This window comes from Sceloporus occidentalis, unplaced genomic scaffold (genome assembly GCF_023333645.1).
Source record: "Sceloporus occidentalis isolate IW3139 unplaced genomic scaffold, rSceOcc1.0.p SCAF_264, whole genome shotgun sequence".
NCBI lineage: Eukaryota > Metazoa > Chordata > Lepidosauria > Squamata > Phrynosomatidae > Sceloporus > Sceloporus occidentalis.
This window is the reverse complement of record NW_028317244.1, coordinates 946648-963402: the sequence shown is the minus strand read 5'-3', so window position 1 is coordinate 963402 and position 16755 is coordinate 946648. Positions and strand designations below refer to the sequence as shown.

At 40.2% G+C, this 16755-nt stretch overlaps 1 protein-coding gene across 1 annotated transcript in view; it reads right to left on the bottom strand.

Annotated features, from left to right (window-relative positions):
* LOC149275825 (integrin alpha-V-like) overlaps nucleotides 1–16755 on the bottom strand; it is a 22239-nt gene extending 5484 nt beyond the window's left edge. Inside the window, exons 1-3 of the mRNA XM_089504254.1 lie at nucleotides 16418–16755; nucleotides 1641–1771; nucleotides 589–674 (exon numbers count right to left, since the gene is read on the bottom strand). Coding sequence (XP_089360380.1) covers nucleotides 625–674; nucleotides 1641–1771; nucleotides 16418–16578 — 342 coding nt within the window. The 5' untranslated portion in view covers nucleotides 16579–16755 and the 3' untranslated portion in view covers nucleotides 589–624. The remainder of the gene's footprint in view (nucleotides 1–588; nucleotides 675–1640; nucleotides 1772–16417) is intronic.

The following is a 16755-nucleotide window of genomic DNA, read 5'->3' as shown; positions in this document are numbered from 1 at the left end:
AAACGGAATAGGAGAGAGACCAGAGGTGAAACTAGCAGGAACCACTCTGCACTTTCTCTCTGTCAATAGCATGATGACTACATATGCAAGGAGGCTGAATATATCTCCACTTGTTAGCACTACTGCCATTTTGTTCCCATTCCTTCATCAGTGTTTGTTGCTCACATCTGTATGGTCTTCCAAGTGAAAACTGAGGAGCTAGCAAAATTTTCTAGGAACCAAATGGGAGGAACTGGAAAATAATGACCTGAAATGTCACTGACAGAGGGAATCCCATTCTCTTTGGAATAATATGGTTTCCCCCCTCCCCCCATTCCTTTCCAGTTCCACCAACACACACAACAGACACAGAAGGCATTAACACATGGACAGCTCCTTGTACCAGCTTTAGATGGATAATCAGTACAACAACAACAACAATCCACAATAACAATTTTTGTTTTAATATATGAAACAAGCCAAACAATCAACACCTTAAAGTCCCTAGGTGTCACTCAAACTTGTTTTTGTTTTTTTGGGGGGGAACTTTTGATGTTTCCCATTGATGCTATATTTGAATTATTTGATAGAAAAAAAGAGCAATATCACCTTTCCACACTTGGTCTTTTATTTCTTTAAACAACATCAAGAAATGACACAGATCCTCAGTGCTTCCTCTGGAGGGAGGCAGAATCCTAAGAACACAATTATAGCAATTTGATACCTCCATTCTACAGAAATCCTGGGAGTTTAGTTGGCTGATATACTTAGCGTTCTCTATGTATATTCCTCTGAACTACATCACTTCAACTCTCTGGCAGAGATGCCTAACTACCCCATAAACTATAAATCCCTTGGATCCATAGGATGGAACCGTGGCAGTTAAAAGGTATCTAAATGCTGTAATTTTGACGTGTGGATATACTCCAGGAGAAACTGGGATGTCAGATTTCCTCAGGGACTGACAGCGTTTGGAACAGTTTACTTTTTTCCTACTGTTCCCAGAATCCCTAAGTCAACAGGGTCCATGTGGAATGTGGTTGATAGGTGTTTCAGGGAGATGTAGCTCCCAATTAACTTTTGCAACCTCTGGGGCTTCCAGAAACAATCCAAGATTGGGAGGTGGTAGGACTAATGGGGCCGCATTCAAAACAGATTCACAAGACTACCCAGCACAGCCACCTCCTTCCATTCTTTGGATTATTACTGCTCTACACAATCACTGAAAGTACTGTTTGAGTCAGGGGGTGAAAAAGATGGGCATGAAGGGGGGGCTTCAACCCGCCCCACCCAAGACACCTTGGGGCCTCAGAAAACACATGCTGCGGCCCCAATCTGCTGGGAATCCGGCCCAAATAGGACCAGAAAAGATCTGTTTGGGCCAGGTTTAACGCACCCCGCCACATCTTCCGGGTGTGTGGCATCTAAACACCATGCCCCCAAGCCACTGGGAAGCTGGCTTTTAGACCTTGTCTGTGCCATCCCTAAGATGGGTAAGAGCCATCACCATAAAAATCTGTCACAAATAGAGATGTAAACCTACTTGAGCCTTGCTTATGGTGGCCCATATCAACTCCAAATCTGTAAAATATTTAATCTTGCTTTCACTTTTGAGATTCACTGAAGCCCCACAGTAAAAACCACCCATCATGATACATTACCTGTAGTATCAAAGATGATTGGCTGGCAATTTCTTCTGTTAGAGTTCCAGTTGCATTTTAACACCTGGCCTCCTTGCACAATTCCAGGTTGACTTGTGTTTGCCTTTGGAGCACCCACAATGAGAAACATCCTGCAAGAGAAAAACAAACAACTGCATCAAAAGGGCTGAATAAATTAAGTGAATAAACTGTGAAGCTGAATAAATCAGTTTAAGCAATGGTAGGGCAGCTGGTATAATAGAGCGAGTAGCTATCGTCACAGAAATAACAGTAGGGAAAGTAGTGCAATGTGAAAACGAAGAGCATTATGAATGAAGTTGTATTCTTAATTTTTCTTTCCCTATAATCAAATTTGTTGCACCAATCAGTCTTTCAAACTAGAGAACCAGCAACCCAGTGTAATTCACTAGCCATGTATACAAGCCCACCCCAACCCAAGGCCTCAAGAGGCATATTCATTTATTTATTTAAAATTTATATCCCATTTTCCTGCCAAATCGGGCCCAAGGCAACATGGTACATGAATGTGTAAAAATGAGTAATAAGAAGTTAAGGAACAACTAATAACCCACCATATTAAAAAATGAAATCATTTAAATCCATGACAAGAATAAAAAATGCAGGATGCACACCCAATTAATAACTTTTCCATATAGTCACTTAGGCCCAATTCTGGGAATTCTGGAAACTGTAGTTTGGTGAGACATTTAGTCATCAGAAAGCTCTGATGCCACAACAATCTACGATTCCCAGGAATCACTAGCACTGAGCCAGGACAGTTAAAACAGTCTCAAACTGGATTATTTCTGCAGTGTGTTTTGGACCCAAGCCACCAAATGCTTGTTCAAATAAAAATATGTTTAATTGTCATCAAGAGGGGAGCAGGGAGAGGGCCAATCTAGTCTCCTGTGGCAGAGATTTCCAAAGCTTGGGAGCAACCACCGAGAAGCCTCATTCCCATGTTCTCCACCAAAAATACCTATGATGGTGATAAGATCAAAAGTGAATGATTCTTAAAGTCAGGCAGTCTCAGGAAACCTTGAACAGGGCACACTCTCTCACTCTCAGAGGAAAGCAATGGTAAACCACCTTTGAACAAATCCTGTCAAGAAGAAAACCCAAAGGTAGGTTTGCCTTAGGATCAGAATAAGTCTGAGACAACCTGAAGGTGCACAATGACAACAACAGGGCTCATGCGGTCTTTCAGATAGTCCACACTTAAGCCATGTATGTTAAGCATCCTGTGAAGAAATGTTAGAAGGTTACTTTCGGAGACTGAAACCTACAGAATGCCACATCAAGCACGGTCAGTGACCAAGATGTTTGAAGACTGTACTCCAAAAAGGTAACCTTTTCAAGTCCTGATTCTGTTTTTGAGCCTGAGACTGCAAATGTAGGGAATGGGGTGTGTGATGTCAAGCACTGGGCAGATAGACAAGGCATGGGGAGTTGCAGAGAGCTTAGTGGACCGACTGGTTGCACAGACTTATCTCATGAGACATTTTATCCCACAAAATTGATCCAAACCAGTGCAACTTTGTCATATGCTATAGTACATATGAGAGAGCCAGGATGGTGTAGTGGTTTGAGCTTTAGACTAGGTCTCTGGAGGACAATGTTAGAATCCCAGCTCAGTTATGTAAACCTACTGGATGACCTAGACAAGTCATACTCTCTCAGCCTCAGAGAAACGCAATGGCAAACCCACTCTGAAGAAACTTGTCAACAAAACCCCATGATAGGTTTGCCTTAGGGTCAACATAAGTCGGAAATGACTTGAAGGCACACGACAACAACAACAACAACAACAACAACAACAACAACAACAACATAGTAGAAATAGAAGTAGGTGATTGGTTGGCAAAGTAGTCTACACTGACCAGCCCAGATACATCAGTGAAGAGAAAAATGGATCACTGAAAAAGGAGTGCATACACCAGACAGTATACAATTTCATATACTTTAAGTACAGATTCAGATTCAAAATGATGACTACAGTTTCAACAGAAGCATAATACCCCTCACTATAATGAAGAAGACTATGATCAGGAGATCTGTGGGTCTGCTGCTGAGTCTGCTGCCAGGACACTCACTGCTAATGGGCAACTCCAAGGCCCTATCAAGACTCTTGCTTCATAGATCATTATTTTAAAGATAATTTACACCTTTGGCAGGGATGATAGAATTCAAAGACATAGCAGATGCATGTAATGAAGTAGACTGAGTCTATGCAAGCTTATGCTACCACTTCTTTCTCTCAGTCTCAAAGCTGCTACAAGATCCCTTTGTATACTTTGGTAAGGATGGGTTCTTTTTACTGTTCTATTTTTGTAGTGCATATTAATATACTAAACAGTGTATATTAATATACTAAATAAATAAAATAGTAAACTAGATTTATACTGGATTATTCTTCAAAGAGAAAACTGTTCCCTATAAAGTAGGACATATGATTATACTCTAAGTACAGTAGATCAGAACTGGTTGATTTCCACTATGACTCCATTAAATGGCTTCCCACCATTCACCTATTCCACTTACAAGACCTAGGATCAAAGTCAGCTGGAATGGCAGAAACTTGTGCGCGCCCCATTTCAGTCAAGAGTAACGAGAGGGGCTGTATCTCCGCTTCAGCAATAATGTAGGTTGACACTGCTTTAACTACCATGGCTCAATGCTATGGAATTCTGGGATTTGGTGTTTTCTTAGATATTTAGCCTTTTCTGTTAGAGAGATCTGGTGCCACAATGATCCCAGGATTCCACAGCACTGAATCATGGCAGTTAAAGCAGTATCACACTTAATTATTTCTGCAGTGCAGATGCAGTTCGAGTGAGGCTATAAAACCAAAAGGTGTGGAGATGTAAAGCAGAACTCTACCCAACAGTCCCAGAGATCTGGAAACACAAGTATTTCCATGAACGGTGTTTGAGTAATTTGCAGAAGTTGTGGTTTAGTGATTTTCTAATGTTATGGGAATTATTCTTTAAATTCCATTTCATTCTTAATATTATAAAGCCATTCCAGTTTTCATCTCCTCACGCAGCAAAATGCACTGAAGTGCAAACAAATCTGTTCCAAAATTAAAATAAATGGTCTCTGGCAATCATTACCTTATAGCATATTCCTTACACTAAAGGAATGTATTTCCCAGCTCCCTGCCTCACCCCATTTTTTCAAGCATTACTCCTCTATAAATCACAACACACAATAACATGAATTCACAGCGTTATTGCTCCATTAAACTCCAGAGAAAGGATTCTCCCAACTATTCGGTCTTGCTTATTTTTCAGTGTTTTGATTTGATGGATCTTTGCTGTGACAGGATTTAAATGGGAGTTTTAAATAAGAAAATAACAGGCACACCATCACCCCACCCCAACTCTGTAATATTCCAGTTCTAATACATGTTATGCCAGCAAATAAATGCAAAACATATGGCTTACAAACTGTTCTACCCAACACAGCATCTCAAAACACAACATTTTGCCAGGGCCACTAAAGCTGGCCAACACAAATGTTTAGGACTGGAGTGTTACAAGTTGATCCTACAGATATGAACAACTGACACACTAAGCCATAGCGTGTGATGAGTGCCAATACAAGATGACCAGACTCCGAAAGGAATATGGCGTCTTTGTCTTTCTCGGGGATCTATGGAGAGAAGGAAAATCCACTGCTACATTTTTTTTTCTTTAGCAGCTTGTGAATATTGGAGAAAAAACAGTATATCCAGAAAATGATGTCCACATCAATGCTGTTACCAGATTTCAGTTTGTTTCACTATTACCTCTCACAGTCTCAGAATTCATCTTGGTCTATTTTCAGAAGATACTCATACACTTCTGAGAACTTGGAATCTATTTTTCTTCTTCTTAATAACTGTTCCATTTGCGAAGCAAAACAAATGGCCTCTGTCTGCAGTGGGCAAGGGGGGGGGGATCACCAAATATCCTACAGTAGTTCAGATCTGTGTGTACTGTGATTTATTTTTATTTATTTATTTATTTTGCACCAAAGCCTAAACTTGTAAGAAACTCTTGTTAATTCCTTGGAATTCAACATCTTGCAGACAGTGTTGGGTGAATATCATAAGTTGCCCCTTGAAAATAAAGTAGATCTTCTTAAAAAATTAACAGCGTCCATGACCTATTTATTCTCTCTTTCTCTCCCTCCCTCCCTCCCTCCCTCCCTCCCTCTGTGTAGATCAGTTATCCCTATTATTTTACTCGTCCTTTTTGTCACAGCGAGACAACACAGGAATTAACCTCTATCCTATTCTAGAGATGTGAAAGCCTAGAAAAAAACTGGAAAAACTGTTCCCTTCCCTTTTCCCCCCATGAACTGTTATTTTTTTCTGGAAGATTTTAAAAATGGGACCATGGAACACTTTCTTTTAGAATGTTGCATAAAACGTTTAAGACATAACATTCATACATTAATTCCTAACTGATTATTTCTAAAAAGCAGGGTTCCTCAAAGTGGGGTTCAACAGATATTTACAAGAGCCACCAGTTGCCAATCCACAGTGAGTCTCCAGGAAAGAAACAGTTGTAGCCAAAGGGCACTAATATGGTACCAGTCCCTGGCACATGGGAGGGAGCCAGTTCCTCCACATCAGATAGTTTAAGAAACACTATCAGGTCATTGCAATTGGTCCTGGTTTCCTTTTCTCCTTTATTTTATAGGAACAAGTGTTTAATATCCACTTGACATTATGGAGGACAAGAGGAGGAACGAAGTAATTTTCATTGTGTTTTCCCCCCAAATGTTGGTAAATTATTTTTTTAAACTGATCTTGACTGGTTGCTTTACTGAGTCTCATAAAGTCGCAAAACTAAATAGATTCTTTACAGTCCAGGACCTTGTGGATCCATTTGTAAGAAGAAGAAAAATACATTTAAAAATGTGTTGAGTTTGTAATTTTATGAATAAACTCTAAATTATCAGACATGATAGCTTTATATCAAACTACATTATACAGTACGTACCAAATTTTACACTCCTTAAATAAAAAGTGACTTTCTGTTTGTAAAGGGTGCCAATACTGTACTCCTCACTTTATGCCCAAATATTCCCATTTAAAAAAATCCCTCCCCGCTCCATGGTCTCAAAACTTCCATCACTTTTCTATCATAATCATTTTCTCATTCTGCAGGATTTCTTTGCTCTGCTCACCCCCTCCATCACCATTCTCGAAAGTTCGAGAAATCCAGAAAACTTCTTAGAAATCCTAACCACTCACCAGTGATTTCTGCTCAGATCACAAACTGCTGATGGACATAACCCTACTGTGTCAGCCTTGTGCCAGCCTCTCACAGTCATGGCCCAGCTCTTTAGGCCTCATAGCCTGTGATTTCAACAACAGGAGCACTCTGGAGTCCAGTTCCTTACACTGAGCTTGGAATATGGATCTGTTTTGTATCAATATGACTCTGTGTTTATGCCTGGGATCTGGCTTTCCAAGGCATTTATTATTTCACTATTAGAATCCACATAATAGCTGAATGCCTGGACATAGTCCCCAAAGAAATATTGACCATTGCTCTCTGCAAATGAACATATGACCACGGACTTGTTTGTTGTGTTTTGTGTATGTTAGCCGCCTTGAGTCCCACTTTGGGAGAAAGGCGGGATACAAATTAATTAATTAAATAAATAAAACCCACTCCTAATATTTTGAAATATCCTTTACAAAAAAGTATCTCAGGATACTGAAATATGCTGGAGAAGTCATTTGTGAACAATTACTCAATAAACACTCATTAACTGATTAATATTGCTTTAATGTGGGGCTCGTAGCCATAATTTACGTTAAATATTTGTTTTCCTCAAGCCAGGATGATGTAGGAAACTAAACCAAAGGACATTTTAAATGCAAGCAAACAAAATTAGATGTTCAGGCAAAGGTTTACATACAGAGAAAACCTGTTTCAAGCCAAATTACACAGGACAAGGAAGTGTGCTGGTTCTGAAACATGGGTGGGCAACCTTTAGCCTCAGGTTCACATGCAGTCCTTGGCATCTTATGTGATCCTTTAGCCTATTTTCAAATACCCTCCATAAATGTGATCATTCCCTTCCCCAGAAATTTCACTAGGGGTGGATGAAGAAGAGAGGAAAGGGGGGTGGCAGAGAGAAAGAAGAAACCAACTCACTACTTCTGACTGTCCTTATCCCCTGCTGGCATCAGCTGTGTCCACAATCAAGACTAGCCCATGGCTCCTAACTGATTATTCCTGAGAGAATATAGTCCTTGGTAAAAGAATGGCTGCCCATCCCAATTTTAAGTGATAACAGCATCCCTTTTGCCATTATTATCATGAGTCAATATAACAATGGTAGCTGACTCACAGGACATAATTCCTAGGAAGTTTGATTGCACAAACCCTATTGAAATGAATTGAAGCTCTACAGGAACACAATAGTGTTAATCTATTCGGGGTAGCCGTGTTGGCCATGCAGCAAAATACAACAAAATCCAAAATTCACAAAGCAGTGATACCTTTATAGGACCAACTAAAAGACACAAAGTAATCGTTCAAGCCTTTGAAGCTTCACTGGCTTCTTCATCAGCCAAAGATGTTTAAAACCATAAAGGAGAAGAAAACTAATGATGTTAGTGTCACAGGCCTACATTTTGACTCAAATGTTACTTCTGTTGTCAGTTAGGATGAGGATATCAATGCTGGCAAAGACCACTCCCTTTTTTGGCCATGTAGGCAATAAAAGGCCGGTAATAAAATGTCAACTCCATTAGCAACAGAAAAGTAACTTCCCTTGAGATCCAATACACTACTGTCCTGTATGAAGCTGACTGCCCCTTTATTAGGCAAAGATAATTGAATTTCTGAAGAAGTCCCTGTACTGTTAAACCTACCAACTGTAGTCCAAATGAAAGAGTTTTACTTTTGTTAGAAGTAGAAACCTCAAAGAGTTAAGTCCCAAACCGTTAGATCCCTCTTATTAAAGTTTCCTCTTTTGTGGCAGAATCTTCAAATCCTGGAAACATATTCAGGGTAACCATGTTGGCCATGCAACAAAATACAACAAAATCCAAAGTCCACAAAACGGTGATAATTTCATTGTACCAACTAAGATGCACAAAAATTACTGGCCCGAGAAAGGTATCACGATGCTATTAGTCATGTAAATTAGAAGCAGGGAGCACTATTTAGATTTTCATTCTCAGGCTTAGAGAGTTATAACTTGGGCTATAAATTGTTATCATAAATTTTAAGACGGTGGTGAATCTTTTTACATGAACAGCGTATTCCTATGTCACAATAGCACAAAGGCCTTCACAAAACCCCCCTTGCTTTCAAATGTGGCATCTCATTGTGGCATGAAGAGTTGCCGTTTAACACAGACATGTCCAAAGCTCTTTTCTGTTGTGTGAATTTCATTGTGCAGTTCATTGGATCCCAGCCCTTTTAACAGAAACTACTTTCAAGTATTTTTTTTCTCTTGCATCTGATTCCAGGGAAACTATATATAAAACAAACCACGTAATACTAAAAATAACAATGGGACTTAACAGCTTTAAGAGCATTGATTTGGTTTTGCCTGTGGCATAATTAATGTAAAGACCAGCAGAGTGAACACAAGCACTAATATCTAAAATAAGAAACAAACAAAGCAGCTATTTGCCATAGGAAAACACTAGTCAAAAGGACTGTCAAAAACAGTTTCCTAAGGGCTCTGCTTTTGTACAATTATTCATGCCATTTCACAAAATGGGCAGGTATGCTGACTGTGGTATATATTACAACATCTAGTGGGTTAAAGCAAAGAGATGTGTTGGTTAAAGTAGGCCCAGACAACCTGTAATCCACCAAGTGAAAATTACTCCGCCATTACTTTATTGGTGGTTTATATGTTCTTGCCATCCACACATTCCCTAGTAAATCCCAAGCAAAAGAGTAACAATAATGGAGACATCATCAACCACCACACATTTTTCAGGTTGCAAAGTTGTGCAGTCCTAAGTTAAAAGCTTCCATATTTAAACCCGTTTAGAAAATTGCCAAAAGTATTGTGGGACTGAAAAAAGTGATTTTTGGTAAAAGGCACTGTTCTTTAAATGGACTAGAAGTGGAAGGGATGTTGCATGTCATGTAGTCAAACATCTACTTCAGGCAGGACATCCAAAGTAGAGCATCCTTAAGAAATGGCTTTTAGTGTCTTCTCAGATGTCATCTACTGACTCCGAAACCCTCATAGTTTTGTGTCATTCAGAAATCTTACAAGCATTAACTCAACTTTTCCATCTAAGCCACAATTAAAATAACATTGAAGGCCAAGGACTCAGGATACAATGTCAAGACATGCAACTCAAACTTTCCCATAGTTTGATGCCCATAGTTTGATGCCAACCAACTATCCCCAAGGATTTTGTCAAATGGATTGCTAAAATGAAGGTAAATCACATTCACAGCATCCCCACACTTCACCAAACTAATAACCTGATTTAATCTAGTTTCCTGGATTTTCCTAATGCCCCCTGGGGAAAATTGGGACACTTGCCTATCTTCAAGTCTTCCACCGCAGTGGACCCTTGATATCTGCTGGGATTTGGTTCCAGGATTCCTCAAGGATACCCAAATCCATGGATGCTTAAGTACAGTACCCTTAAATACAATGGCATACTAAAACGGTGTCCCTTATATAAAACAGCAGAAATCAAGGTTTGGATTTGTGTGTGTGCGTGTGTGAAATATTTTTGAATTGTGGTTGGTTGGATCCCTGTGCAAAATTCATACAGAGAGCCAACTGTACTTCACCTCTTCTCCAGGATTTAAGAAAGCTGAAAGACTGAGGTTCCAAAAGCACACAAACAAGCTTCATCATATCTTAGCACATAAAATTCCATTTAAAAGGACTTCAAGGAATTTCCTGAATTAGTTTTGTAACTCATCATGGAAAACAGCTGAACTGAATTTCCATAGAACACGCAAAGTCTGATACATGCCCATTCTCCTATTAATACACCCTACGTTTTGGTCATCAGAGTAATCTTCCTTGACTCATTCATATATGAATGTTTATAACAGAGACTCTCAAACTTTGGTGCTCCAGATATTTTGGACTTTAGTTCCCAGAAGCCGCAGCCAGCTAGGCAACAGTAAGTAATTCTGGAGGACCAAAGTTTGAGAACCATTGGCTTACAACGTACATCTTCCACATCAATAGATTTTTAATCCATGGATTCAACCATCCACATCTTGAAAATATTATATATATATATATATATATATATATATATTCCAAAAAGCAAAACTTGATTTTGCCATTTTATATAAGAGACACTATTTTACCACACAATTGTATATAACGAGACTTCAGCATCCATGAAATTTGGTATCCACAAAGGAACCAAATCCCAGAGCATAACAAGAGCCCACTGTATTTTAAAAAATATAAAACCTCGTCAATTTTATATGAGCATTATAAATTGCATCAACTTAGTCACACTTAAAATGTATCCACATCATTATTTATGCATTATGGGCTGGAACCAGATTAATAGGACTAATGTTAGTGGGAATAACTTAAATTCCATTCATTTCAGTGAGTCACCACTAAGTATGATTCTGGATCCATTTATAGGCATCTAACACTAGCAAGCAGAGAATGGTGGTAGCGATGGCCTAACAATAGTATAAAATTATTCAGTACAAGAAGAGTAAAACACAGAAGAGAAACTGAAACATTCCCAACTCATTTTTATAGGAGTTATGCAATGTAATATAAAATTCAGAGCACTGTTCGAATCATTTTAGATACAGTTGTAGTATGGAATGATAAAATACTACATTACCAAGACAATTTTGAATATGGGATAAAATCAAAATATAATAGATATATATGCACACTACATTCCAATGCAAGAAAGAAGACTACTGCACAATAAGTCTCACTATATTCCATGAAGTAAATATTCATATTTGGTTGCAATTCTCAGCATACATATTAGAAAGTAAACCCCACTGAAAGAGAATAAATAGCACTGATAATGCTGTATATTTCTGTTTTTACCATTAAGGTTGCATTTTTAACCATTTAATGATATATGATTTTGCACTGTAATCCATCCTAAGTGTGTTTATTACAGAACAGCAGGGTCAAGTAACTGCTAGATATACAAAAATATTGCTTTGATCAGAGAAAACACACAGACTTTTCCATCACTTTCAGTACTCTGCATTTTGTTTATTTCAGCACCGTCATGGAGAGGCAGCATTCCCTGAGTATTCTACAGATATATTACACTACAACTACATTACACTGGCTGGGAGTGATAGAAGTTGTAGTCCAAAAGGTATTGAGAATAACAGCTTGAGAAAGGTTACTAGAGAGCGATACAAGAACAGAAATTGGGAAATTAGCTTTCACTTCCTGATACAAGCAGCATGTACATGAAGGGATGGGGCACAGATTTTAGGCCAGAGTTGGAAGTACATCATTAATTCCTTTTTGAACTAATGTCAGCAAAATTAAGTTGCATGATGACGACAACACAAGGAGGGATAATTGTTCTAATTACTTTTAAAATTGAAAAGATGTGGCCTCTTCACTCCTTAGGTGTGTTTTGTACCACACGACAATCACTTCTAGTATTCTTTAGTGTTTTTAAAGTAACAGACAAGTAACTAGTACAATTAATTCTGAACAGCAAAGGGAAAATAATTATACACAGCAACTATAAGGAGGACCTTGGAATAGTAACATGCTACAGGAATCCCCCACTTATCTGATGGGTTAGGGACCAGAGGACTGTCAGAAAGTGGAGCTGGCTTAAAAAGAGGAACCCAGGGTTATTGTTTTTAGTGTGCAAGTGCATTTTGGCTACTGAAAACACAAATAACACATGATATATCACTTCTGAATTTGCGCAAAAGCTAAATTAACATCACACACACACACACAGACGTGCATGCAAGTGGTCACAAGTAAGCTTGCAAGAACTGAGGAAAGAGTAGAACTGCTGAATTAATAGAAATTGCCTGTCATTTCCATGCACCGAAAGAGCAAGGCATCAGACAGCAGGGCATCAAAAGGCAGGGGCAGCCTGTACTTTTAAAAAGTAACCTTCCAAGCTCTGCTTTGGGACTTCAAAGCATTTCCAAAAAACTACTGATAATTGTCACCGTTCAGAAACGGACCGGTAATGGAATCTGCAGCATTGGCTATAGGATGTCACCTTCCAACCACCAAAGGCAGGAGATTAACTCAGTGAGCAAAAGATAGTCTGGCCCAGACAATACTGCCCTTCAGCACCCTCTTGCCTCTCCCTCCCTTCTCCCTTCCCCAGCATTCACTATCTGAGGCAGATAATCCTCACTTTGACTAAAGGTAGGACCATCCCTAGATGAACCACCTCGGGAACTAAAATGACTTCTGCTGACTATGGGCCTAGCCTTCCCAGTTGAAATCCCTCATTTCTTCCTCCTACTAAATGTTCCTGGCTTTAATTCTCAAAAGTTTTTCAGGAAACAAACAGGAAGCAGACTTGCAGATCAATGCTAAACATGTGACGCCAAAAAGGTACATCTCTTGAACTCATGGGGCTTGCTTCTCAATATGTGTAATTAGAATTATATCCCTATATGCTTTATCTCTAGGACCTGCTCTGGAGGAAGTCGGTGGCAGCAGTCCTACAGAGCAGCCTCACCAGTACATTCAGTGCAGGGATGAGCAAAATGCAAACTCTCCAGATGTTCTTGAGTTCCTATCCACCCACTTGTTGGATAGCTATCATCTCTAGCCAGCATCACCAATGGTGAGAAACAATTAAAACTGTAGTTCTATCTACACCATCTGGAGAGCCAAATGTTTCCCACTACTGGCCTAGACTTACCTTAGTTATATACAAAATTTGCCTTTCAGTTATATCAGTCAATTTGAAGTTTTGTATGAGGTGTATCCATTTCATGTAGAAGCCTCAATACCCAGACAAAACCATATCCCTTCTGATCTTGGAAGTTAAGAAGGGTCAGCCCTGGTTAGTACTTGGATGGGAGGCCGCCAAGGAATACCAGGTGCTGTAGGCTATATTTCAGAGCAAGGAACTGGCAACACCACCTCTGAGTATTCCTTGCCGAAGAAAACTCTGTGAAATTCACGGGATTGCCATAAATTGACAGACACTTTGGAGGCCCTCATAGACATCCATTTCATATAGAAATGTAATACCATTTAAACTGTTGCATCTGCATACTGCAGAATTCTCCAGTATCCTCCCCTCAGCCACAGCATTAGAACTTTCTCCCAGATAATTTGAGATTACAAATCCTAGGACTCCTCAGGATGGAGCCATGGCACTTGTTGTTCTGTGTATTCGAAGTAATTTCTGACATATGGCGACCCTAAGGTAAACTTATTAAAGGGGTTTCTTGGCAAGATTTGCTCAGAGGGGGTTTGCCTTTCCTATCTTCTGAGGCTGAGAGAATATGACTTGCCCAAAGTAACCCTCTGTTGTCCAGAGTCATAGTTCAATGCACTACGCCACACTGGCCAAAACATTTAACGTGTACCAAAGTGTTACAGTTGTCCAGTGCGGATACACTAGAAAGGAGGTCCCACTGAAAGTAAAGGAATGCTTTTCAGAGAGTAATGCATTGAGCCATTACGAAAGCAAACAGGCCTGAGGCCATAGTCCTTTCAATGATGGGTTGCTGAGTTTTTTCCTCTCCCTTCTCCATCTGTCTCTGCGCCACGCAACTTAAACCTTCCGGTCATAATATTTCCTCCATAACCCAAAGGGAGAGATGTCAGGGCAAATTAGAACTCGCTGCACCAATGTGCTTTCCACTGGATCGATGATAATATGTGAATCACACAATGACATAGGCTCATGGGTTGAAAATAGTCCCTGACACACTTTGTGTCACTCCTGATAAAGGATCAGATGTTCAGGCAGCCATTATGTGGCAGGAGGTAGTGAGGTTTTCCATTTATGGGACAGTACTTCTGTTTTGAACAGTTCCAATCTTACACATGTCTACTCAGAAATAACTCCTGTTGAATTCAATCTAAAGTCAATGGAATTTAGTCCCAAGCAAAAGATTACAGAACCGCAACCTTAGAGACATTATTATCCGATGGAATTATCATCTTCTATTTAGGGGGTCTTATTGTGTTTATGATATAACTGCGACACATGGAAGGAAAGCTCCATCCCATTCCCATGTTTAAAAGGAAGCTCAAGCGGGCAGCATTTGCAGGTGGGAAATAATCCAGTTTGACACCACTTTAACTGGCTCAGTGTTGTGCAGTTCTGGGGTCTGTAGTTTTGTGAGACATTTAGCCTTCATCAAACCTATCAAGAAATCAGCAAGCTGCTATCACATTCCCTGAAATCCTACTGAAAGAAATTAATTCTTACTGTTATTAAAGGTGAGATAAAAACAGATAAAGGAAGGAAAGGAAAGGGTGAGTAGAAGACACTGCGCAAAAAGTTTCTCAGATTAATTGATTCTGATCCTGATCCTCATGATTAGGGAGGGAAGATTTTCAATAACTGTTAGTGCTTTGTAGCAAAGAACAACCATTCCTGTGCCAGTCTTAAAGACTCCACATTTGAGCTGGTATAAGCTTTCACAGGCTTCTTCCACACTGCAGAATTAATGCAGTTTGACGCCACTTTAACTGCCTTGGTTCAATGTTGTGGAATTCTGGGGTTTGCAGTTTTGTAAGCTATTTAGCTTCTCTGTCAGAGAGCTCTGGTGCCCCAACAAACTACAGATCCTAGGATTCCACAGTACTTAGCCATGGCAGTTAAAACGGTGTCAGCCTGGATGATTCTATCTGCAGTGTGGATGGACTCTTTTTGCTTTCTGCCTCTGGGATCCAGCTTTGTTTTTGTTTTCCATTCCCATGCCAGACACACTCTTGATCGGAAGCCCAGCTCCATCCCTTCATTTCCAAAGAGTGCTGTGCTTGGCATGGAGATCAGGAAAGAGAGAAGAAAGCTCTTCTACCCTTTTCCTTTCCTGGCCCAAAAAACCTGCCTTGGGGACCCAGCCAAGCCTCGGCTGCCACCCACTCACCACCCTTTGCAGGAGTCCTCCATTTCAGCCTCCCATCCAGGAGGAAGTCCAGAATGTCCACCATTTGGAGCACAAACCAAGAAACATGGGTTTATATTTCTATTGGTTTAATTTTGGCTTTTCTTTGGACCTGTCCTCCATTTGTCTTGAAGGTCCTCCATTTGGAGTATGCCTCAGAAGTATGCATTTCTCTTTCTAAGACTGTTTTGACCTTCAGCTTGAATTTAGAGGTATCTGAGTGTCTTTTAGCTTTTACATTGGAATGTCCTCTATTTTTCTGGAAGGCCCTCCATTTGGAGAACAACTCAGAAGCATGGATTTATAGTTACACTGTGTTAGTGTTTCCCCCCCCCCCCAGCTTTGATTAGAATGTCCTCCATTTTCTGAAGGTCCTCCATTTGGAGCCAGACTCAGAAGCATGGATTGACAGTTATATTCAGTCATTCAGTTATATTAAGTATTACTGTGTTGTTTTGCTTTTTTAGCTTTCCTATTGGAATGCCCTCCATTTCTAGCAGGACTCAGAGGCACAGATTTACAGCTACACAGTTCCATGAGTTACACAATTGTACCCAGTCTCTCTCTCTCTCTCTCTCTCTTCTTTTCTTGTCTAACTTTTACACTCCCTCCATCTTTCTGCCTTTGGAGCAGGACTTGAGGTCCCAAACACCCTGCAGAGACTACTTCAAACTGCCCTTCTGCTCCTCTACTGGGACCAATACTTACGAAGCAGGGTCTGGAGCAAAGAAATCCACTGCGAAACCGAAGTAACTCCCTTGGGCTCCGGAGTAAACAGCCGGGCGGGCCGAGTCCAGGTTGAAAGCGTTGCAAGGGAGGCAGGAGAAGGAGAAGAAGCAGAGGCCGAGGAGGCGTCCAGGGCCAGCCATGGCTCTCCAAGGGGGAAACCAGTGGCCCAGGTCCTGAGAGAGAGAGAGAGAGAGAGAGAGGGATGGAGGGCTGTGTGTGAGGGGGAACTTCCTTTGGGGCTGCTTCCCTCTTTCTCTCCAAGGGAGGAGGAGGAAAGGAGGAGGAGAAAGAGAAAGAAGGAGAGAAAGAGAGAGAGA